This window comes from Passer montanus, unplaced genomic scaffold, assembly GCF_014805655.1.
Source record: "Passer montanus isolate IOZ18808 unplaced genomic scaffold, ASM1480565v1 scaffold10, whole genome shotgun sequence".
Taxonomy (NCBI): domain Eukaryota; kingdom Metazoa; phylum Chordata; class Aves; order Passeriformes; family Passeridae; genus Passer; species Passer montanus.
In genome coordinates, this window is record NW_024356505.1 from 36908802 (window position 1) to 36934806 (window position 26005).

The 26005-nt window shown below is 42.3% G+C and overlaps 1 protein-coding gene across 4 annotated transcripts in view; it reads right to left on the bottom strand.

The window, feature by feature from the left end:
* DPP6 (dipeptidyl peptidase like 6) overlaps positions 1-26005 on the bottom strand; it is a 537867-nt gene that overhangs the window by 5274 nt on the left and 506588 nt on the right. For all 4 annotated transcript variants that reach the window (XM_039712305.1, XM_039712329.1, XM_039712320.1 and 1 more), the window contains 4 exons: positions 8447-8494; positions 5200-5298; positions 2843-2912; positions 317-511 (listed from right to left, as the gene is read on the bottom strand). In XM_039712305.1, the coding sequence (XP_039568239.1) occupies positions 317-511; positions 2843-2912; positions 5200-5298; positions 8447-8494 (412 nt within the window). The remainder of the gene's footprint in view (positions 1-316; positions 512-2842; positions 2913-5199; positions 5299-8446; positions 8495-26005) is intronic.

The window sequence follows — 26005 nt, forward strand, 5'->3', positions numbered from 1 at the left end:
AAGCAAAAGATTAATGTAGGAACAGATATTCAAGCTTACTTGTTTGTAGCTGTATGACTGCACAGAGCTAAAAATAAATAGGCTTTGAACATGTGATACAGATAAGTGTGCTCTAATTTAGCTCTGTTTCAGCTTGTTTTTCTCCCTCTGCTCTGGCTGACACAAGCTCCCTCTCACATGCAGCTGGGATTGTACAACATCGTCCCTCCCTCCCACCTCCCTGCTCTACCCTACACACCATTAAAACAACCAGCACTAATGAGTCTTGGGTTAATTATCATAACGAATTAATTCCTCCAATAACAGTGCCATTCACCGGACAGCTTCCAGCTGATCCTTCTCTTCCAGAAGGCCCAGCCTCCTCTTGACCTCGTGCAGCAGCTTGGCGCCCTGGAAGCCGCTGCCGCGGCCGTCGAACTTGAGCACGATGGCGTTGTGGGAGCTGACCATGACGCTCTCCCACGTCACCTCGAACCTCTCCGTGACGATCTGGCTGCCAGGGGTGCCATCTCTGGAACAGAAACGGGCATCAAGGAAAGGCAACAGCACCCCACGCCCTTCCCAGGGCTGTGGGATTGCCGCGGGATGGGCACCCACAGCCCCATCGGGCAGGGCAAGGGAACACAGGTTTCTGTAAGGATGATGTGCAGGAGGATGATTGTGTGGGGTGGGTTTTGAGGCTGGGTGGAAGCTGTGGGTTGGATCTGCCTCCCTCTGCACAGCAGCCTCTATGTTGGGATTCTGAGGTGGAGATGACCCCGAGGTAGAAGAAAGTCTTTTTTCTCTCAGCTCCTCAACCAAAATAGAAGTCGAGATTCGTTGGTTCTGCTTTTTAAGGTTGTTTATTTTTCCTTATCTATAACATTATTTCCCTGACCAGCTGAAATCTGTCCAGCAGGTTGGGCTGCAGCACACTGTCCGCCCTTGGGGTGGTGTTAACATTTTATACTAAGAACTATCTATACTTTATTTACAGTAATTTTCCAATACCTAATCACCTATGTTAGACAGTCTGTCTCTACTCTCAACCAATCCAGAAGTGCCACCATCACAGCAGAAGATGGAGTGCAAGAATAGGAGAAGAAAGGACAGGACACGCCCAAATTCCTCCATCTTGTCTCTTGAACCCCCATTCTAAAACCCCAAAATTCTACTTTTTCACCCTGTGGCAAATTAACTATCATTCTACTCGAACTCTTGTGGCTTGTAAATCTTCACACAAAGTTGGTAATTTCCTCCATGGGCTAAAATCAAAGGCACAGGTGTTTTTGACTCCATGCCAAGGTCTCTGAGCCCCTTGCCAGTGTCCCGAATCATCCAGGGCAGTCAGAGGAATGTCCTGGGTTCTGACCCCCTAAGCTGGACCACACCTGCAAGCACATCTTTAACTGGTCAGGATTCCTCCTGTGAGTAATCAGGTATCAGTTGAGTTTCCCTTTATCATGCATGGTCTAATGTCTGTTTTCTACATTCCTCAAAGCTCTTTTTAAATTTCTGCTGAAGTGGTTCTGTCATCACTGCTTCACACAACTACACAGGGAAGGACTCTTCTGAAGTTATAAAAAACAGCTTAATAATGACCAGTTTGGCTCAAAATTGAGAAAGCGAAAGGAGTGGGCAAGACCTCCTCTCCACCCTTCTGCTTAGGGTCTGATCCTGTACAGGGGAATTGTCTTGAGAAATACAGACCCTACTTCAGCCAGGCAACTGAGAAAAAACAAGGGATTATGATGATGATGGCTTTAGCAATAATTTTAGGCTGGGACCACTGTAAAGCCACTGGCATTTTTATCCACTTTTTTGTCATTTTTGGGTTTCTCAGAGACATCAGGCACTTCACTGCAGGACTTTAATGCACGTGTGACTCCAGTCATTTGCATTTATCCAAGTGAGACCCTGGCCCACCCAGCTCCAGGGGCAGCCTAATCAAGTGCTGGGTGCTTGATGAGAGCCAGTGTTCCTCGAGCACTTTGGTAATGAAGCACGTTTTCTCCACAGTGATTTAAAGATTTAACAACACGCTCCCTGCAGTGGCTTTGTCCTTCATGGAGAGTTGTGCAGGGTGGCATTCACCACGCATTCATCCCTCCTGCATGAGGCTTTTTCCTCATGGGGTGTTCCCTGGCAGGCAGCAAGTGATGCACTGGGATGCAGCCAGGGCCAAACAGGTTCTTCCAAGGTCAGTGAATTCCCTCCCGCAGTTTCTTTCCAGATTGCCAAAAAAACCCCACTCAGTAATGTGTGTTATTGTTACTAAATGTTGCATAAAGAAATACCCATCTGCTCTGCCTGCCAGGAGGAAAACCTACCTATTTAATATAAATGCTAACTTTGTGGAGATATTCAAAGGGTTCCAGCTCTCTCTTTACTGTCACTTCATCGAACACCAGCACTTAAAAGGGAATTATTTCTGCATGAGGGCACCTAAAATTTAAGCTCTAGTAAGGCTGACTGAATTCCACTCTAAAATTATCTGTTAATCACAAGGTGGGTGCTCTAAGCACTGGGACAGGAAGCCAAAATACATCTTGTATTCCTCCTTCTCCCATTTATGCTCCACAAGTGATTGAAGTGTGCATGAAACGCCTTCACAAAATCCCAAATTTACTCTGCAGGATTTCGACAGGGTGCCCTCCTGAGAGCTGAAAACCTTGGCTCAGACATGGGAAGGAAGGGATGTACATCTGGCCTGTCCCAGCTGTGAAGTGAGATGGGGCAGGAACCAGTGTGCTGGACTCTGACATTCCTGTACAAAACATATCTTAAAGGTTTCTGATCATGGCCAAGGCTTCCAAGCTGCCTTGATAACTGATAATGAAAGAAAGGACAAGAGAGAACTTACACAACCAACAGCAAGGGGTAGTGAGCAGTGTCTGCAAAGGTTGCTGGCTTTAAGACCTGCATTGGCAATCCTAAACAAAAAAAGAACAATTAACAACATGTCTTCAATGTGGGAATGCTGACGTGATTCCAATAGATTTTTCTGGTGTTCTGGACACAGATAAGTAGGAGCAAAATGGCATTTCTTCGGAGACTGTGGTAAATATCACCTTAGAAACACAGATGTTGCCAAAGAAAAGACCCATATTGTGATAGCTGAGGTGACAAGAAATGTAAATGGGGAGTACAGTGCGAGCTGCTCAGTCATGCATCACTTTTACAGCGTTCAATTAACATCTGTCAATAGCTACAATTTTCCTTTTTTGGCAGCTGGATGAGTGACGTGGACAGAAATCAATATTTCAGGGCAGCAGAGAAGGAGGAAAATTGGCAATGAAAATGGTAATTTAAAACCCAATTAAGTATGGTGGCTGGGGGAGAGAAATAGAATTATTTTGCTATAATGGTGTGAAGACAGAGGGAGAAACAAGTATCTTAATCTCAACTTCCAAATGGTTAAATTTTGTTGCAAACAAGAGGCAAAGGTGCTGAAGCCCAAGTTATACTGGTACAGAAACAATGTAAAGGAGGGATGTGACCACTAAAGCTTCTTTTAACTGCATGTCATTTCTGTGGCTTTGTATCAGCAGCCAAAACTGCCTCCATAAAAACCCTCTCTGCATCAACGACAGCACATTTATTTTTGAAATGTTAACTACAATCTAGATTAGCAAAGGCTCAGCAATTAAATCGGTATTAGGAGCATTTTCAGTAGATTAATACACAGATTAGCAGCACGGTTTAAGTGGTTTGCTTTGCAATCGTTGCCTGACACTCTGCCTAATTAGTTATTCCATCTGAATGCTAATAGCTGCAAATTGGATCAATGGCCCAGGGACAGCCAAAAAGGCCATGGCTTGACTTTAAATATTACAAAGTGCTACGTGCAGTGCTCCCAAGGCTGCTCAGCCCAAAGCTTTGGAAACACAGGGGTGGCACAGCAGAATGGCCAGTTTGTATTTATTACACACAAGTATATTTTCGGTTAAATGAGAAGAATTGTGATGAGAGCTGCATTAAAAAAATTTAGTGTCAAGATGAGTTATCCCTAATAAACTGCCAGTCTCACATGAGCTGGCTCATGGGGGAAATACGGGTTCTTTATCCATGCTTTCCTGTCCATAAAACTCGGAAGTGCACGTCTGTTCCTGTTATTTTATGCACTGGTTTATGTTCCTTATGCCCATGTGGCACACAGAACATTTTAGGGCCATTGTTATCCTTTTCAAATGGCAACCATCTCTCAGCCTTTGTTTCACATTTTATAACATCTGGAAATGGCTGAAATCAGTAACCTGCCCCCAGCACAGCTTGCTGCTTTCACTTCACTGCCTGTGGCCTGAGAAATACACTCCTTCTGGCATGGGAAACATTATGGGCCACACTTTGAACCCAGAGTCTTTGGGGTTTTGTTCTAGAGTTGCCACCATAAATGCAGGCTGGAATTTTGGGAAGCCTTTGTGCATCTCTGAGTACGTGGATTTCCCCCATATAGGGAAGGTATTTGATTACAGCCAGAGGAGTTTTTTTTAGGTTGTTTCAGGTACAACTACAGAGACAGGCTTACATTTTGGCTGTTTGCCACCAGGCTTTTCTCTCTCTCTTTGGGATAAACATATATATGTGGGGAATGATTATACAAGTGGTAGAAATACCACACCAGCTGCAGGTGCAAACTGCTCTAAGTCTCTGCTTTCTTTACTCCAGGTGAAATCTCCTTTGTCTTTCCTCATAAAGCTTTTGGGAGTTTTTTTTGTTGTTTTTTTTTTTTTTTTAAAACCCTTCCAAATTATAGCTTTTTCGAAGAATCCTGAGTGACTCCAAAGGGCAGTCATGCAAGAGGCATCTCCATTCACTGCAGCTCAGATTGTGCACTGAGAGGCAGCCACAGCAAGCACACACATTATCCCACTCCAAACCCATTTCAAATGACACACACACACTCAGGGCAAAAGCTTCCATCAATGGGGCACCCCACCGTGTCATTTCCTAGAGTGGCTTTTTCTTCACAGAGAAAGTTTTAAGAGGAGCAAGAAAATCCAACTCTATCATTTTGCCTTTCTTCATCTGAATTCTCATCAAATTTTGCCTCTGTAATAACTTTATGTAGCACATTCCAGGAGAGTGCTTTGCAAACTGTGTGAGTTTATTGAGAGTCAAAGTCATTTTTCCTCCTGCCAGTCTAGTCAGGATGGTTGTATCATTTCACAGCTACAGCAGTGAAAGAGAAAAATAAGTGAGAAGAAAGGTGCTACTTACTGTAATCATCTATCTTGATTTCCATGTATTCTACCTTAGGCATTTGCCTGTCATTTACAGCCAGCTGCACATTTTCATTTACCTCCAGCTCAAAAATTTCTGAAAGAAGAAGGACAAGATCACAAAAACTTTTGGCAGAGTTTGTGGAAATGCATTTTAACATTTTATAGTCACCTTGATATATATAAAACAAGTTTCCTTACAAACAGTTTTCCTTCTAGACCTCACAGATCTAATTTAGATTTAATTCAGTTAAATCTTTGAAACCCCTTCCAAGTTCTGCATTGGCAAAAAGCTAAAGTCCTGAAATCAGGGACATTCAGCTGATTTGCAGGAGGTGGGAAGGTGACCTGCTGTGCTGGGACACTCCATGGATCCCAGTCAGACATTCATTCACCCAGCATGCCAAGATAGATCTCAAACGAAAAGGTCCTCAAGGCTGTGTCCAAATTATACATAATAAATAAGAAGGGGAGGAGACTATGGAGGGCTTCAGGGAAAGTTGTACTGCTGTGCAAGATAAAATCCATGGGAAGGAAAGCCATGGGGACAGGAGGGTGGACAAAGCCCATGCAAACCTGCAATGTTAGGTTTTGCAGAAATCTTGACTTTTGGAGTGTTTCAAAAATTTTTCATTTTGCTTGTGTGTCTGACCCAAGGACTCTCTGGTTCACAAATAGAGGATTCCTTCCTCCTTCCTGGGGTTTTTATCCCCTCATCCTGACCATGTGTTCTACCTGCTGAACCTCTTCTAGGAAAAGCAACGCCCTCCAGCACCAGAAAGAAAAAACCCTTCCCAGCTGGCAGGGAAAGGGCCCCTCTTTAGGGGACACCTCAGGCTGTGTGTCCTACGTGGTGGGAAATGTCTCCATGTGTGGACAAAGCTCCTGAGCCCCAAGTAGAGGGCTGGGCTGAGGGAATCCTGGTCTAGGGAGTGCTCATTCCCCTGGCATCAGTCTGGGTGTGAACCAGGGGGATCCAGGGCATTATCTCTGCCACTTGAGCCCGAGGAGGGTGTGACATTTCACACCACACTTTGTGTGTGTCACTGACTGTAACTTCACTTTTGAGAGACACTGATAAATTCATATGTAACCCCAGCTCCTCAGATAACCTTTCTGGTACCTGATCATCCTGCTCTCACTGCCCTTCTCTGCTGGGCAGGCAGACAAAACCTTGCCCTGCCCAGTTAATATATTTCAGAGATCTTTCAGCAGTAGCATATAGGTTCAGTGGCTATTCACCCTGCTTCTGCACAGCCTGGCTCTTTATCAAAGCCACAGCCCCCACAAAAGTGGCAAAGCAACAGCCTATTACGTTTAGTTAAATATTAAGATTCTCATTTAATTATGGCACACACAAGTAGCTTTATCAGCAGAAAGGGGCTTGCCACGTAGGGGAATTTAGTCAAGCCCTTTTATTTGTTCATATAATTGCATTCACAGAAAGCCAGGAAGACTGTGGAGGAAATAAAAAGATTGGCATATCTCCTAAAGGACTTTCCTTTTTGCTTTAGGACCACAGGGAGCTTCAGTCTGTGGAGTACAAATGGTCATTGCTTAATTAAATGTAAGCATTCTCTAATATTCAGTGCAACTCAGTATTATCAGATTATTGCAGAATACAGAGGCAGACTCCCTTTTATAGAGTAATGGGCTCATATTAAATAAGTGAATTCAGTAACACACAACTGTCAGTTGCCCTTTATTCAAAAGCAAAAGAATGAGGGGGGAAAAAAGAAAATAATCAGGGGGAATGGTAATTGTATGCAGAAGATCATGAATTTCAGTAGAGGATGTGTTCTGCACATGAGTAGACTGAATTTTCTGTGTAATAGATGCTACCCATATGCATCTGTCAAAGTAGAACTGGCCTTGGTGTGTTTTGTTTTAGTTTTTAAAGCCCTTCATTTACCGTTTCTGTTTTATATTGTCTGTCATTTTATTCACCTGTAAGTATTTTGTAAAACTGTACAGGGGGGTATAACACCACTCATGAGAGCACTATCCCATGCTGGTATAGCCACTCAGACACCTCCGTGTCTATGGTAAAATTAAGGTGTTTTATTTAAAGTGGGGGAGAAAGAAAGTGACTTTGGAGCTGCAGGTCAGGGTGAAGAAACTCTCCTGCCTGAAGGACCTTGTGGGCATCAGCTGGGCTGCTCTGGGTTATCCTTGGGAGGGCACTGCCAGCCTCAGGCTCTGCTGGGAAGAAGGACCTGACACTCCCTGGTGCCAAAAGCCTTTCCTGTGACACTCACTACCTTCAGGGGGAAATGAAGCAGGTCAGCATGTCACAGTAAATCTTTAGGATGAGTGCCAAGTTTCTCGGTTTGCTTGCTCTTTTTTTTTTTCCTTTTTTCTTTTAAGACAAGAGCAGTGAGTTGCTGTAAATCCAGATAAGTAAAAGTTATACTTGACAAACTGGTATTGACTGTGTATAAAGTAGATAGAACTAGAACAAAGGTGTTGCTTTATACTTGGGTCACATCAGTGCCTGAAGTCCCTAACTGCAGTTAAGACTGGGCTAAATTCTTTGTTAAAATGAAAGATGATATTTTCCCATCAAAATAATGGGAGCAGATAAACTCTGGTTTCATGTGAGACTCAGTGCCACACTCTGCCAGAGTGGAACCCCAGAAGCTCCGTGGTTTTTTGGACTCTGCATTGCCAGTCTGCTAATGGCTACAGTGAGTGCTGAATATTTTGAGGGAAGAAACCTGGTTTTGGAATAATTCCAGCATTGCACTGATGTAGATGCAAATCATTAGCATGACAAAGCTTTACCAAACAATAAGTGCTACAATCTCTATGGACAGATCAGGGAACCAGGCAGAGGCACCACTTGTGGGGCTCCCTCCTCTGCATTATCTCTGATAATTCATATCAGAGTGATTTTATTAAAACTACAGATTAGGCTAAATATTTCTTATATTTATCTTATCTTATTCCTTATATATGGAAGGCAAAACAAAATCAGAGGAAGACTAATAAAAAGAGAGATTTGAATTATGCATTTTTTTGAGAAAGAGCATAACAAACATGCCCCAACCATTTTTTTCACCCAAACAGCAGCTGCTGTGATGGCAATACAACAGCTCTGCAAGTCCCTCTGCCTTGCAGAAAACTTGCATTTAGGCAGAGTCTGGGGTCCCCAGGAGTGTAAGTTTAGCAAAGAGCAGCTACATCTCACTGTCCTGCCTGGCTGCTTTTCTCTGAAGAGTTGCAAAGCTCAAGCCCATCCTTACTCTGTGCATCTGTTGTGTTGTGAACAGTCACCATCGGGACACGGGGACCTTGAAAAGGAGAAGAAAAGAACTTGGTTAAATTTCTGTCAAAACACACACAGACACACGTAAACCAGGTTTTGAATTCCATGGAGCTGAAGGCTCTTGAGACTCGCTTTTCATGCAAGAGTAATCTAAAAAGCAAATCACGCTGGTGTTAGGAAGAGTTTATGACTAGATGACAGTATTGTAGACTCAAAGACATGTGAGGTTTCAAAGCTCTTTCCCAACAGACCACTAAATGCATCTTTCCCTAATTTGTAAACATTATAATTAGCACAAACACAATTAAATCACTTGCCTTTAAAATTATTCTAATGACACCCAAACATCACAGCACAAAGCATTTACATTTTGTATGCTATGGATAAATATTGCTGTTTTGCATATTATTTTCTCTTAATGAATTAAACACCAGCTTGGCTTTCACAGTAAAAAGGGCCACATATTCTGTCTTAAAATGCAACATTTGGGTATTGAAATCAGTCAGTGTTATACAAAGAGGATTATCATTATTATGCAGTGTACATGAGTGAGCCACACAATTCACTGCCACAGGATGCTGCAGCACCCAGGATGCCACCATTTTAACCACAGGATGCTGTAGGGTGCTTTAGTCCTTAGCACAGTGATCTGGGTTCATCTTCTTGTTCAGAAAGCCATCAAGTGGCTGATTAAGAGAAAAATGGGATGGTACTTGAGATCAAGCTCATATTATGGTTGTCAACTTCCTTCTCCCTGTTTTTCAGTTGTCATTTGGTGACTGCTCTTGGAGACAGGACACTGGGCCAAGGTGGGCAGACCCAGGACAACCACACATGTTGCTCCCATACCTGTTTGTAGATCTTTCCTTGAGCCTGACAGTAGTGCTCAGGATGGTGAAAGTGGCCCTGCTGTGATGAAATGGTGAATTCTCCACCTCAGAGACAGAGGATATCTCACTTTCCTTCCCTTTCCCCACAATGTAAAATGGTACAACAGCAGCAAGTGTGAGCAGCTGGGGGAACCTGTGTGCCCAGCAAAGATCTGTTTGTAGATTGGAATCACCATGGGTCTTAGAGGTGTTGGAAAACACCTCTAAGATGATCAAGTCCAACCATTAACCCAGCACTGCCAAGCCCACCACTAAACCCTGTCCCTCAGTGCCACATTTATTTGTCTTTTAAATACCTCCAGGAGTGGTGGCTCCATCACTTCCCTGGCCGGGCTGTTCTGATGCTTGGGAAACCTTTTCCAGAAGCACTTTTCCATAATATCCAATCTAAACCTCCCCTGGTGAAACTTGAGGGCCATTTCTTTTTACCCTATCACTTATTCCTTGGGAGGAGAGATCAACCCCACCTGGCTGCACCAGCCTTTCAGGAGGTTGTAGAGAGTGATAAGATCTCCCTGAGTTTCTTCTTCTCCTAAACACCCCCAGCTCCTCAGCTGCTCCTCACAGGACTTGTGCTCCAGACCCTTCCCCACCTCTGTTGTCCTTCCCTGGACAGGTTCCAGCACCTCAATGTCTTCCTTGTTGTGAGCATTCCAAAACAGAACACTGAATATCAAAAACCTAACGTTCTTTAAGCTTCAAAAGTAAGACAGCTCTAAGAGACTGATATTCATTAAGATTTCAACCCTTTTAAGTTGCCTTCTTAGGCTGTTCAATCTACAAACAAATCCTGTGGGATCATCACTTGTGCAATGGCAAAAGGACTGGCTGAGAAAATTCCCTGAAATGCTGTAACTGGGAGTGTGCACACAAATGGCAACAAAAGCAGGTTCCTGCGAGCCATTCACACTGGTTTGGTACATTAAATAAGTTATTGAGAGAAAGAAAAGCTTTAAGGTCCTGTAATTGTGTCAGTGGTTTTCCCTGTGCTGCCAAGAACTCACATCCCCTTGTGGGCATCAGTTTCATCCAGACCATACCTATACAGAGAAAAGGCAGAAAATTATTTTATTTATAATTAAGCTGACTAATATGGCAACCTGATTTTATTTCCTTGGAATCAAGAATCTCGTCCTGTGACAATCCTGTTTTTTGTTAGCATCACCTTTTAGAATGCAGGAAGGTGAATTATAATGCACTAAGGAAAACAGGTTTACTCACCAGGATTTAGCTGAATTTACCTTTCTCCTACTGATATACATTGATATGCTGACCATATTTATTTATAAATCTGCCCTGCTTTTCCCCTGCAGTCCCAGAAGCCAGACTGCTGGAAAAGCAGCAAACCTAATAAACATGGGCATGATAATATCATCACTGAAAAGAAAAGGAATCCTCCCAAATGGCTTGAGTTGGAGCTAGAGCAGTCCTTTAATTAATACCGAAATGCCAACAAAAAGAAAGGGATAAAGAGAGCAATACAATGCATATAATCCTTTTATTTTTTAATATCTTTTTCATTTTTTTCGTTGTTGTTGGCACTGAAAAAGCTGTGAGAAACTAATAAATGAAGAGAAATCCTAGTGTGTAGTTTAGAAAGTTACATGTATTATATATTGTGATATATATACATTGTCTCTCTCTACTAACTACTGCTACTGTTACTGTGTCATTCCCTAAATCAATGTTCTAAAGCAAAGTCTTATATAAAGATATTCAGTTTGAGATAATATGAAATTAAAAAATAATCAAAAATAAACAAGTTTCCTTGAAAAAGTAGATTTTTGACTTGCCTAATTTTTATTTTTGTAACAAACAAGGAAAAATAATAAAGACATAAAACTACAGAGTAGAATCATCTCTGTGAGAAGGATTACTCTTAATATTAAATATTCTCAGTGATAACACTCCAGCTAGAGAATGCATTTCACTTGTGAGCAGGCTGAAAGTCATCAAGAAGAAAAAGTCACATTTTCAGAAATGACATAAATTGCTTATTTCAATGCCAGTTTTTAAAGTAAAACAACCCAGTTACATGCTAGCCTGTGTCTTTTAATGCACACCCATCAGAAGTCTTTCAACACGCACAAGTTGAGTGCCTAATGCCTGACAGGGACAGAAAGAATTCCTTGAAAGGAGAATTCATTAACTGCCTCCCCAGCTTTATTTTTAAACCTGTGTTGGTGTGACAGTCCCATTACACATGCCATCTGCTAAATGCCATCCACTGTCATGTGTGGATCTGAGAGGGAAACCTAATTTGTTCACGGAGCTGCTGGGAGCTGACAGAAGCAGGGCGAGGACATCCCCTGCTCCGTGTCTCCTTCCTCCAGAGCCCATCCAAGGGGGCTTTGATGGGGACTCCTGAGCCCCAGCACATTCTGCTGCTTCTGCTCTTTAATCTGCACGGATGATCCATCCCCCTGTGTCTATCTGCCCTCCTCAGAAACCTTGTGACTGCTCTGCCTCTTGCTCACAGGGGTCCTGAGAGCGTGGGATCCTTGAAGGGTAAAACTCACTCGTGCTCCTTGAAGGATAAAACATAAAATTCTCCCTCCACTTTAAGGAAGTAAAGCAGATGCTGAGCTGCTTTGCCCTGAATTGCAAAGGTAAGAGAGACCCAGCTCATGCCTTATAACCTCATGACTGTTCCCAAAGTCATGGGCAGGCCACTTTCTGCATGACACAGAGAAGATGATGCTATTGGATTTCTTGCCCCAGAGGGGTGGGTACAAGAAGGGCTGTGACACTCCCCAAGTTGTAGGACCTGGCACTGATGCTCCCTGCCACCTCCACCAAAATTTTTAGAGGTGGCACCATACAGGCTCCTGTTATCCCTCCCTGCATCCCTGTGCCGAGTGGGATGGGGTGTGCTTGAATGCCATTGCAGGCTCCACTCCCCTCTCCTGCCTCCAGCATTGTACCATCCAACTCCAGCATCCTGACAGAAGCTTAAATGATGTTTCTTTATTTATAACTTAAAAGAAAGGAGAAAAAATATCGACAGAACTTCTGCGTACATCACACTCTGTACATCACAGACAGCTGCATGGTTAATAATGCTGCACAAGACTCTAGTTACATGAATTAGATTTTCAATTAATGGAGCTGAAAGTCTGGGTTTATCATAAGGCCTTTGACTTTAAAACCATTACTGTAATTATCCATGCAAGAAGTAAATTAAGCTATATCACTGTAATGACAAGAGGCAAATTTATCACCCAGGAAGTGCTACCCATCATGATCTGAATGGGCACAGAAACTCAGTGCCTCAGTAATTTGATAAGAAAAAGCACTGCCCATGGTTTTTCATCAATTTTTAAGCACCTATTATTATTATTTCTAAGAGGGTTTTGCTTAAATATGAACAGAAGGAAGCAACACTAGATATAAGGTAAGGTATAGATTTCTAAAATAAAAATGCAAAATCATTTTACAGCCTTGAAGAAAATATTTATGAGACTCTTGTTTTGTAATACTTTTTATACTCCATATTATTCCTGATGTCTTCATGATCTAAACAGCATAGGGAATTATATCAGTTAATATAACTTTAAAATGAACGTAGTGATTATGAAAAGAATATGAAGCAAAATTGAAGAAAATTAATCAAAATTATAGAAGTGTTTAAAAAGGATAAAAAGAGGAATTGTCTTATTCTTCTCATCTATATTTTCAAAGGCTTCAATGTTGCAGATAATTTCAGACCAGAAGCTAAATTCACAGTGTGTAAACAATGAAAATTCAAATACTCTCTGCCAGCGCCACCAGCATATCTCTTAAGAACTGATGAATGATTTAAAAGAGCAGCTGCAAGCGATGGGAGCTGAAAGGGTCTGGCTCTGCACAAGTGAGATAATTGGCAACAGCCATCTCTGTGTACAGATTCCAGATCTCTTTATTTGCTAATCCATGAATTATTTATATGTGCCACATAAAGTTCATATGTTGGGGTGATATTATCAGCGTAATAAATAAAGACATGGGGAGTTCCGTGAACCACTGCTCACAATTAAAATATTTCCCCAATCTGCAGTATTTTCCAGCTGATGCTATGGACAGATGTTTGTGCTGTTTGCTTTGGCAACCTTGCTGACATAAACATCAAACAGATTTATGCTGCTATTCACCCTCCCCAAGGCATTTAATTTTTTAATCAAATCTTCACTTCCTCAAATGTAACTTGTCTTGTAAAATAATCAATCCTGGCTTGTTCTTGGGCAGCCACTCTGATGGTACTGCTTGTCTCTGCCCTGTGTGATACTGGTAATAAATTTCATGCTTACTTTATGTGGAGCAGAAATAAATCTGGGCGCTCTGAGGCGGCATCACTTAGCAGTGACTAGAGGGAAAATGAACAAGAGATTTGCTCTTAATTCCACTACACAGAACAGGCCTGATGGGTTCTTCAAGGGTTGCTGGAATGAATAGGCATGGTCAGGTCCATTCCATGGGATTTTGAGAGGTGCCTGCAAAGAGCATTGGGGAGCTGGGCTGGCACTGACCAGCCCATCCCACTCTCTGCCCTGTGGCCACTGAAGGACATGGAGCCTTTGGGTCTGAGAAGATCCTCCCTTGCTGCTCCAGGAAATTTTGTGTTACAAAATATTGACAAACACCCTCTAAATATAACTTGGTTTGCTGATGTAATTCCTTCTGATGTCTTGTTCTTCTGGTAGAAGCTGCTTCCAACTTGAAGCTGTACTGGCTGCCACTCCTGTTTACACCTTTTTGGGGTTGTTCCAATAATCTGTTTTCTACTAATCGTGAGTATTTCCTTTTTATTCAGAGCAGTCATGTCTTCCCAAAAGCTCTCATCCTGTCAGATAAACTGGGTTATTTTAACTCCCTTTTGTAGGATAAAGTTGCTTTTCATCTTATTCTTTGATGGAAGAGTGTTCTGCATTCAGTTCCTCCTTCCTGAACAGAAATGACCAGAACTCTACCTCTGATGTTGAGGATGTCCTAACTGGTTTTTATAGTGAAACTGCTGCTTGCCCATTCCATGGAAAATTCCTTGCCTGATCCATCCTAGAAGAGCATTCACCTTTTCTGTGACCCTACGGAAGGTAGGCAGTCTGCAGACATCCAGTAATCAGCACTGCATGCCCAGGCACCCATCTGCTCTGCTGAGGCATTTGTAACTTTTGAACTTCAAACACACATGAAAAATTCTTGCCCTGAGTCACCACGTGCCCTATTTTGCTCTTTTTACTATTAATTTCTCCCAGTCCAGCCCTGCAAGACACCCAGCTTCTCTAGTATTTATCTCTGCCTTCTGATGATGCTTATCAGCTTTGTGTCTTAACAAAATCCACCAAATGAATGTCAATTCATCCAGCTTTGAGTTCTCAGGCTGCCAGGGAACAATCTGGGAAAGGTCATTTCCCACACCAGCCCCTAACGAACCCTGCTGCTGATCTCCAATTAGCCTCTTATTCCTCCTCATCATAATCTACTTCCTGTTCCTTTTGCTGGCACTTAACCTTCGCTCACAATTCTTTCACTAATCTCCCTCTTCTCCTTCTTAATTAATATCAGCCAATGAGGTGTCACATTGAGTGGGCTGAGCATTTCCTCCCTTTCCTGAGGCCTTGGCTGAGGTTTTAAGCAGCATAATGCAATAATGCTTGTGGATGGATCCCAAGAGGAACGTGGAAAGCATACAAACTCCAGGTACCTGCCACTGTAGTGACAAGATCAGCATGAAAAGGAGGTGGGTTAGGAGAATTTGTTTGCAGAGTTCATGAACCTGACAGTGCCGCCCCCGGAGCTGCAAGTACCAGAGGCACAAGGGAAAAATTCCAGTTCACACGGGGGTAAATGACTTCCCAAAATCCCAGGCTATTTTGTTCTAGCATTCTGGTCCAACCTATGGAATCTGAACAGAAAAATCCCTATACTCAACTCCCTGTTTTTTCCAGTTTCTGTTCTATTTGAATACCTCAATTTAACCTCTTTCAATTCAGTTTTAATCCAGACTTTCTGCAAACTCTGGAAAGAGGTGAAACCAAAAGTTTACACTTGTCCCTATTTTTAAAATCCAGGTTTCTTATTGGATTAGTACATGCTGGTCCCTTCCAATCCAAACCATCCCATGACTCTATGATATTCAAGGAAAAAAAAGATAATTCCTTATCATCACGGCATGAAAGAAAATACTCTGTCTCAGTGCCATTTACACCTCATTAACAGACTGAATAAAACCCCATTTAATATTTTCTGTTTATTTAATTAAAAACCTAGTATAAATTGATTTAGATAATCTTAATTTATTATTTTCCATAAGTAAAATTCTCTTGCAACAAAATAATGGCTTCCTAGCTAATTAAGTAACAACTGGTGCTGGATATTAACTTAAAAAACACCACCAACAACCCATCAATACCATTGCTTCACATTGTCTGGTTATTAAGCTGTTTTCCTCTCATGAGTTCTCAGGTTTTAATACACCCTTAATGTACTGACTGCATTAATAAAGGGCTTAGCAACTACCATGCAAACAGAAAACAAAAGCCAGCAATAAACCTTACAGCTGGTCCAGCTGGCAACCAAGGTGAAAGAAGCAGTTTTCCTCAGAGGAAGCATTAAATCTTGTGGGATGGTAACATCTGTACTACCCACTGCAGAATAATGAGTTCATCCAAGGTTGCTCATATAGCTGGAAATAATGCACATGCACCCTGGTCTTGACATGCAGGAGGCTTCTGCCTGATTTGTGAGGCTTCATTATTTGAGGCATCAGAGGAAGCCTGTTGTCATGGTCATTTATCTCCTGCGAGTGGAGCTCAGATAAAATTTTATATGTATGGAATGACCAAGTGACAAGAGCCCTGGCTGGAAGCAGTTGATAGATCACCTTCCTCTGGGCAATGCCAGGCAGCTCATATTTACAAGCAAGAGTCAAATGGAAACAGGATCAAAACATGTAAAACAAAGAACACATAGGGCTTTGCAGAATGGGGCCATTCCAAAGGGGAGAGGAGTTTTGCTTTAATTCTACAATATTTTTTCAGGCACTGAAAATCACAGATGTTTTCTATTAGTTTTCTTGTTAAATATTCATGCATATTAGTTTGGGTTTTTTCCACCTGTTTTTATGTCACTGAGTGTTTATGGGGAGTTTACAAGACATTAAAGATGTATAAGAGTAGAGTGAAATAGTTTATAACATAAATGAGAGATCTGCTTAAAGGAAGAAAAAATGTTCTGGTATATCCACAAAGTCACCATTTTAATTAATCTCACACTATAGAAATAACTAAAGCCATCACTTTAATTTGTCTCAAACTATAGTCATAACTGTGTTGTTAACAGGAGGTAGAAAAGAAGTTCTCACCCAACTCCCAAACCAAGAATACCATCCTCTCTTTTCCTGCAGAAAAAGCTCTGGTGGTACCTTCTGTTGTGAAAAAGGGGGTTTTGATGCCAGCCTGCTGTTTTGCAGTTGTACAGCATGCGAGGGAGTGACAATGAGCATCCCCCACCCTGCCTTTGCCCACAGGATTTGTGACCCATGAACTGCGCACAAAGGACTTGAGGAGCGAGAGCCAACCTCGGCTGTTAAGTAAGAAAAGGAGTCAAGTGAATGCAAATGTGAATTATATAGTAATTATAATATAAATAGGGCCCAGAGATTAAGCCTGTGCATGCTTTCAAACAGCAGAAACTAATTTAGGCTCCATAAGCCTCAGGAAAAGTTCCAAAAGGTCACAGTTTGCCTGGAAGCGCTAATTACAGCCTCCCGCTACCGCGTACACAACAACCCGAGGTGGTGGCAATCATCCTCGTGTGGGAAACCATTCTGGTCACAACAGATAACACTCACCCAGTGACCTGGGATGTGAGCAAGCCCTGGGAATGCCTCCCAGGCCCCAGCACGCTGCTGTGCCCGTTTAGCATCCCTCTGGGTGGCAACCTGCCGGTGCATGGCCGGCGCCCGGTCCTGCAGGACCTGAGCGCATTGCAGGACATTCAGCTGGGTGTGAACCTTGTCTCTGTGACTCCGATGCATCCTGGGTTTTGTTAGACAGGTATTTTAGGTGTTTTGGGATAGAACCCAAGCCAGGATACCTGGCTTGTGTGGTCACACAAGGATAGAACCACTCAGGTTCTCTTGGGTATCTCAGGTGCCCTGCTCCACCTAAACAGACCCTACTATGTTCAGACCCCCAGAGCACACACTGCCAAATATTGGTTTTCTGCCCCTTGCTGGAGACCCAGAACCAGACAAGGACAGCTCAGATGGTTCAGAAAACCTGAACCCCCAAGACCTGCACATCAAGAACCAAGTAGAGAAAATTTATATTGAAGAATACTATAGCACTTGGTGGGATTTAAAAAAAACAAAACAGTACATCTGGGTGGACTGAAGAAAACCAGATTTTATTTTTGAATGATATAGATTATAGATACCATTCTACTCTAGAGTGCAGCAGTAAGAGGCTCTAGACATTACGTGGCCTATAAAAAATTTCCAAATGATGATTGGAGTGGTTCTGTGCAGGGACAGGGAGTGGCTTTGATGATCCTTGTGAGACCCTTCCAACTCAGGGTATTCCATGTTTCTATGATGATGAAATACTCACTGAGGTTCCCTAAGACACTGAAATTAGATTTGTCCATTCCCATCCCCACCTCAGTACCTTGGTCCCATGCCAGCATGTCCCACTCCCTTGCAAGATCAGAAATGTTTGTAAAATCATCCATTAAAGCAGCAGAACAGCTTCTAGAACCTCTGATCCCAGCAGGGGAAAAAAAAAATCAATTTAATTTTCATTTAGTTCAGTTCCTGGGCCCAGCTCAGAGTGAGCCTGTTTGTGGCACAGGCAGCAGGTTGGTGAAAAAGCCCCTGAGGTGGACAGAGAATGGATCTGCACTGACTTTGTCTTCCAGTCCTTGTGGACAGGCAGTGCTGTGTTCCTGTGAGATGTACTGAGGAAAAATGCAATAAGGAGCTTTACAGGAGGTTATTGCATTCACAGTAAGGTGAGGTGGGGACCAGGGAGGTGGAACCTGTCAGGACAGCAGTAGAAACAACCTTCCCCTGGGTGTCCTCCTCCCAGCCACCACCTGGAAGTTACTGCTTATGGTGTCAGCAGTAAAGAAAATATTTAAAGTGGGCTCTCAGCCTTGCCTGAGGTCTTCAGAGCTCCTGGCATGGCTACATGGGGCTGTAGCCTCCAGCTGGTGGATATCCCAACAATAAAATCCAGGTATCAGCTTCTGACATTTGTTTAAACCTAGGTGTGCCTTCTGCACTTGTATATCCATAGGCTCTTGACTTGGTTAATAAAACCCATTTTCATTGCTAATAGTTACTTCAGCATCCAATTAAGTCTCTTTAGATCTCAACAACTTAATTTATCATGGTATTTGCCAAAGGTCACCTGCCAAGCTCTGGCCCTCTTAGCAGGACCAGCTGCACTTGGAAAGCATTTGCTTGAATTCCAGTAGGAAGTGAGCCTTTCTAAGATGCTTTGCCTTTACCATGATGGGCAGTTTTATGACCATTTTTAGTTGGCACTAAATCCATATGCTTCAGAAATCTTGCCAGGCAGCAGGCTTTCTACCTAACTAAATTTAAGTAGGGATTAAATGAAGATATCTCCTCCCTATGCATTTAATATTGTTTTCAGGCCCTGGAGTGAGATATTTGTACCCACAACCACAAGCTTTCCCTGGTTATTTGCCAGAGATGCCCTGAGTCACCCTGGACTTTTTACCTGGGGAGGTTAAATAGGACCTTCAGCTTCTTCATCTCTCAAAAGCAAGAAAAAGAGTTTCTATTATCTTAATTTGGATATTACATACTGAAAACTCTACTAAGGAAATATTACCCCAGTAGCATTTGAGAAACAAACTGTTTCTCTGTTCAAATCCTTCTAAGAAGCTCAGTAGCTCCATATCACCCGCAAGAAGACACTAGCACACACATGCATGTCTGAGGACCCTCCAAGTGAAAAAAAGCCACAGGAAAATATTCCCCCTTGCAGCTACACTGGGTCTCCCAGATCCTGATACACTCCCAGTGCTGTGAAAACACATAACGACGTGCTTTAAGCCAAAATGGGTTGTTACATTTTCCATATCTGCTTTAGTGCTGCTACAACTCAAACCCCAATCCCTGTCTCGAGATCCCTGCCTGTCCCTAAAGGCACTGAGTGCTGCTACGGGGGCACGGGAGGCTGGGCTTGCTGGAGCCCTGTCCTGCACACACCAAGGGCTCCTCTGCTGCTGCAGCACCTGGGAGGACTGTCCCTGCACTGATTGGGGCCCGTGGTGCAGTTACAGGCTCGTTATTGGGTTGCTGTTGAGATGAGGCAGTGCGAGCGTCTGTGGCTGTGCCTTGTTGACTCCTCACTCCAGAGCCATTTAACCACTTTGCACGCTGGCTCTGTCACAGGAGTGCTCTCCTGCATACTGATGGCTCGGATTCCGTGCTAGGAAGGTTTCTCTGCAGTGAATAGACTGAAGATTCACCGAAGCTTTCAAAACCATTCTGGAAATTTATCTGTCTAGGAGCCCCTTATTGTCACTGCACGTCTGAGCATTGCAGTTGGTAATGGACTTCATTTTCACAGCACCTCTAGGAAGCTGGAATTACAAGTCCTGCTTGAGTTCTGTAAAGGAGCTCGTGACAGCAGAAAAAAATAAATCCATGTGTCCTAACCAGCGTTTGGCAGCTGGTTTGGACTTCTCAGAGCACTGTTAGCAAATGTGTCTTTGAATTCTCCACATTTGGATGCAGGTCAACAAATTAAAGCAACTAGTAACAATCACCTGTTTGTAAGTGTATGTATCATAAGGATCCACATCCAACCCAAGATTTAGAGAATCCGACAGTACTGACCAAAAAACATGACTATTTTGTAACAGAAAGGGGAACAAAGGAGCAATCCACCTGCTTTTTGCTGATATATTTGCCTAAATATGGAGCTGTTTTACAGCTCATAAATAGCCCAGTACATTCAGGGAAGAGCCAATGTGTACTTCCATTATGGCTGGCACTGATGTTTACCTGAGCATAACAACTGCTAATTACAATCTGTTTCCAGGGATTTTATTGATGAGACTGTGACATGCAACATTTCTACGTGATATTTAAGGCAATACATGGGCAACGTAGAGAGGTTTAAAACACTGCTTTATGCACTTGTGTTTTGTGAATCATTAATTGGCATTCTGCTTGTCCATGGTTAGTAAAAATATCCTCGTCCCCAGATTTTCCATTGCTTTCCTGGGATGGTAGGTCTGGCCCAAATGGCACAGGTTAAAAGGTCTGATTAAATGAAGGAACTGAGGAAGATGTAGAGAGAGGTTCATTATTCTCCTGCCTGAAGGCACGAACCAACCTCTTATTGCAGGAGCTGGGCAGACACATCCCTGATGGGTACATTATTACAAAAATCCTGAAGAGGGTTAATTATCCACCATCCACAATGGAGACAGGCTGCAGAAGGAGTCATATTTCTGGTCTGTTCCAGGAGTCAGTGCTGCTTTTCCTTGGAGTACTGTCTTGCAATATGAAGATGGAAATGGGGGTCATAATACTTGACTCCAGATGTGTCCATAGGCAAGCCCCTAATTCTCTCTGTGCCTCTGCTCCTCACTTGGTAAGAGCATGAAAATGATCATCTGGAGAAAGGTTGCAAAAGGATTTTCATACTTTTCCGTAATTCAAATTAAAAACTTAGTGCAGTATTTATTTTGCCAGCAATAAAACTTCTAGTCCTTGTATCCTGATAAATATCAGTATAGGATTTTCCTGAGATATTAAATAATATGAAGCTCTTTCTGTTGAAGGGACCATAAATGTAAAAATTGCTGCCAAAAATATCTCTGTGACATGGCCTCCTGATTTTGATGAAGTAACTGAAGAAAAATGTGATTTGATTCATTCACAGTGAAAGACAAATGTCATAATCTTCCGTCCTGAGGCAGAAAGGATTCAGGCACTTTTATTCATAAAGTAAGTCTTTATGAATAGAACCCCTGGTTTTTTGATAAATGTTACATTCTAAATTTTTGCAAGAGTGATATTTTAAGCAATTTTCATGTAAAAAAATTCCCCAAAGCCACTTACAAGAAGTGCAGATGAAACAGACTGAATCCATAAGTCAATGAGCAAAACAAAGAAAAATGTTATTTTGTTAGTAAAATTTATCAACAAATCCATGTGATTTATTGATTTTAATTTAGCTTTTCTATGGCACACATTCATTTCTGTCTAAATATGCTGGCAATCCCATGAGAGAATAAAATACTAGAAGATTTTTCCAAAATATGAATCTCCTCAAAAAATGTCAATATTATGCAGTAATGATATGAAGTATAGCCACAATACTAGAAACATTGCTCAGAATTTTATGTTTTTTGACATTAAGGAAAAAAAAATAAAAATCCCGGGGTTTAAATCTTGAGCTGAGCTATGCCAGTGATGCTGAAGCTGGTGCTTCAAAGGTTTTCCCACCCCCCCACCCAGCTGCTGGCTGAGCTTATCTCACACTGTCCATGGGATATGCAGCACAAGAGGCAGCATGAATGACCCAGTTTTCCCACTTTTCTGACCACCTCCAGCCTCCATTAAAAGTTCCCTTGCCCAGGAGTGCTGGTCTGTGATTTTCAGTAAAAACCCTTCCCATGTTATTAAAAGAAAGCAGGAGAAATGCTGGTGGGCAGCCACTGACTGGGTTTAGAGAGATGGCACTGGCCAAGGACCCAGCCTGGGTTTGGATCCTGGCCCCAACAAGCACAAAGGCTTCTCCTAAAGCAGCCCTCATCAGAAAACACTGATTTCACTCAAAGGATTTCATGACTCAGACTCACCCACACTAAAAATTTATCTGTCTATGGTAAACTCCAGAAGCACCAAACATTTCAGACTTCTGTCATCTTGTGTTTGTCCACATCAGTGGGCAGAACAACCTGGATACCTAAAGGGATTCCAAACCAGGGGTTTAGACCTCCCCACAGAGAAAGGCTGAACCTTGTTAAATCATGCTCTGGGCTCTTTGGTGCCAAAATGTGTTTAAAAGCAAAGTCAGGACAACCTGCCACAAAGCAGAGCCAGATCATTTGACCTAACTTGGTAGTGAAAATCTTTACTGACCCCAGCAAAATTCTGGAAAAATAAAACAAATGTGGAACAATAAAAGGACTTTTCAAGGCTCAGCACAGCCAGATCATTTGACGAAACTTGGTAGTGAAAATCTTTACTGACCCAGCAAAATTCTGGAAAAATAAAACAAATGTGGAACAATAAAAGGACTTTTCAAGGCTCAGCATAAACCCATTAAGTGAAAGCAGCAAGTGATGCTCCTAAGTGCTCCTATCTCTAGATGGTGTTTCCAAGTTTCACCAAAAGGGAGGAAAGAAGATAATTAAATTCTCAAGAAACTGTTTAAGGGCTGAGAAGTTTATAGCTACCTGCTGCTTCTATAAAGAAAAAACTTGCAGCACTTGTCTTTAAAACTCATAAAAGCAGAATGAATGAATGTCCAATGGAATGAGAAACTTGACTAAGATCATCTCTGATTTGGTTGTGCTGCTCCTTCATTAGCATGAATCACTCTCAGAGGAAATCCTCAAATTGCAGAGTTTTTTCTAATCAGTGCTTTTGTACCACTTGTAACCTGTGAATGGGATTGAAACATGATTTTTTCTGGCAAGATGTAAGAGCAACAAATCCTATTTTTAAAGATTTCCCAGGCCTAAAGGCACCCCTCAGTGCCTCAGGGCCAGCAGTGCAGTTACAGAGCTGTTGTCATCACTGGCTTGGAGGACACACACGGGGAAAAGCAGATAAATTCCTTTTGTACTTGTTCTTTAGGTATTTTATCAAGCACAGCTCAGTTACAACATAACATTTTGCTCCACAGCTGCAGAGTTGCCTGCTAGGAAAGGCAGAAATGACTTCATTTCTGTTACCTGTCATTACTGATTTACAGCATCTAGGCTAAGCTGCTGAGAACCACCATGCCAGACAGGACAGTGCCAGAGAGGAGCCAAATCAGGTGACAATATTTTAACGTTTTTCTTACAAAAATCTGTTTTCTTCTCTCCAAAGAGGGAGACAGCTTTAAAGTTGTTTGGCCTGCACAAGGCTGACAATAAAGACTGCCAGTCAGCCACAGACACAGCTTCTAGCAGAGATATTATTCAAAGAGACAGGATAAATAATAGTGGTTTTACAGCATTTTGGAAAAAAACTCCAATCTTACTGTATCTGGAAGAGGAGGAAGGACTGTAGAAGAAGATAGTTCCCTGTTCAGTTACACTGCTGTCCTTCCTCAAAGTGAAAGCTGTTTGTTCCTTAATTAGTCACTGGTTGAAGAATAGCACACAGTGTTGTGGCCAAGGCACTTCTCTATCCCCAGCAATCATGTCAAGTGTGAGACAAATCTCCCCTCAGCCCTGGTTACAGCCCTCTCCCCTCCAATTTTCTTTATGACATCCCTAAAATGATTAATCCTTCTTGATAACGCATGATTGGAGAGAACTTATAATTAGCAGGCTGGTAGGCATCCCAAGAAAAACACTGACCTCCCTCATCATATTCATTGTGTATTAAATGTCATTAATTGCAGAGATCTATGCACACGACAGGGTCTTCCCCTCTAGTCCTCTTGCCTCAGAAGTCATTAACCCTTTGTGGGGAAAACCACACCTCCCTAGGGCCAGGATGAGCTTATGGATGAGGTCAGTTGATGGAGAAAGATTAACTGATGTAAAGGATGCTACGATGCCACGTCTGCCACATCAGGGACTTCAACTCCAGGCTCCAGGAAACATTTGCCAGCTCTGTGAGTCCAGCTGAAACTCTCTGTGATCTCACAGATCTTTTTATGGTAGTGAAGACTATCGTAAAAATATATTTGACTGCAGCCAAAACACCTGAGTGCCAGGGTACCAATTGTTCTGTGACAGAAAGGGCTGCTTCCTTTGCTTTCCCTGTGAACAGCCTCATTAGGGGTTGAGTTTTAATGGTGCTGGCTGGCTACTCTGGGGGGAGACAGAAGGAGCCACTTAAGACAGTGTCCCTAGGTACAGTGGAAATACTAAAACACTGCACAGTTGACTAGAGGGGTAGTAACTGATAGGGCTTCATCCTTCAGAGAAGGAGCTATCACCTAAAAATGGGCTTTAGTGCTTTATTGGCTGGTGTCATTCAGACTTGCACCCTACCTGAGTCCTACTCAAGAAACAGGAATACATTTCTTCCTGTAACCAAAACTTGCAGTTTCTTATCCTTTTTTTCAATGAAATTAAAATTTACATCCCATTTCAGATGAGAAAAGTCCGACCTCAACTAAATTTTTGTATAAAATAGCAAACCACTTCCATCCAGATTTTATTTCTGTTTATCTGAGAAGAAATCAGTGGAGGTGCCTGTGCTGGTTTATTTGAAGAGGGAGAAGTGTAAAGCCATATTTTATGGTGAAAATGACAGTAGGAGTGACCTTGGTCAAGCAGATATTGCTTTTTCAACCATGTCTAGAGGAGATAATCTAACAGCAGTCTGCAAAGTATCATGTTTCCTTAGATCCTGCTACAGTAATTGAATCATGAGCATATAAAATTAGATGAAAAATAAGGTAACTAGCCTTCTGGGACTGACTGATTGCAATAAATGTTGCCTCCTGACAGCAAGCATTACACTGTCCTCTTTCAAGAGAGGTTACCTTCCATCACAGCAGCTGCTCTCCTTTCAGCCTGTGCCAGGTAGCAAGGCTGTTAAATGTATTCTGCAGGACAGCAAAAAATCTTTTAAGGAAATTATATGTTATGCCTTTAAAGTACCAAGAGAGCGAGAAGAAAACTTCCAGCTCTTGACCTTTGGAATCAAATGAGCGATGCCAAACCTTTCTTGGGTTTTTTGGGTCCTTTCAGGGAAGATATTTTCCCTTAACCTTGCCTTTCTTTTAAGTATCACAGAGTATTTTATAAGCTCTGATTGATTGCTCAAGTTGTACAAACCTTGCCATCCATTGTAGAGAAGTTCAGCTGAGCCACAGTCATGTCTGTGGCTCTAAACTCAAAGAAATTTGCAACAAAAGGTCACAAAAGAAGGGGCAGAGTGAAACTGAGGTATGGTGGAGGTTATTCTCTGCCAGTACAGAAATTGTTTTCAAGCCATAAAAATACATAAATATTTCCCCATGTATTTGTCCTGTGGACAGCTGAGAAAATACAAATTTTTAAGCTATTACAGGTTTGATTACAGTAAAATAATTTAATTTAGCTGCCTCCAAAGATACTTATGGGGCTGACATTGGGTACACCAGTGATCACTATGAACACACATATTCATGTCACAGTCAGAGAGCAGACAGCAAGACCTGAGCTCTGGGTGCTTTTATGCATATTGATGCATTTTATACATATTATGGAGATTTATGTATTTGATACATATTTAAATACAAATTCATGCATGTTAGACATGTTATGGAGAAGAAAGCACTAAACAGGCACAGGCACTCTCTGGCACTGTCTGGTCTTGAACATCAACTGCAACTGTGAGGATTTTTTGGGGGGAAGCAGAGATGGGAACTCCTGGCAGAAGCCCTTGGGGAGCAAGACAAACTTTTGTTCACCCTGGTGGGCTTGTTCTGTCTGCTGGATAAACTACAGGATCTGCAGGGTCC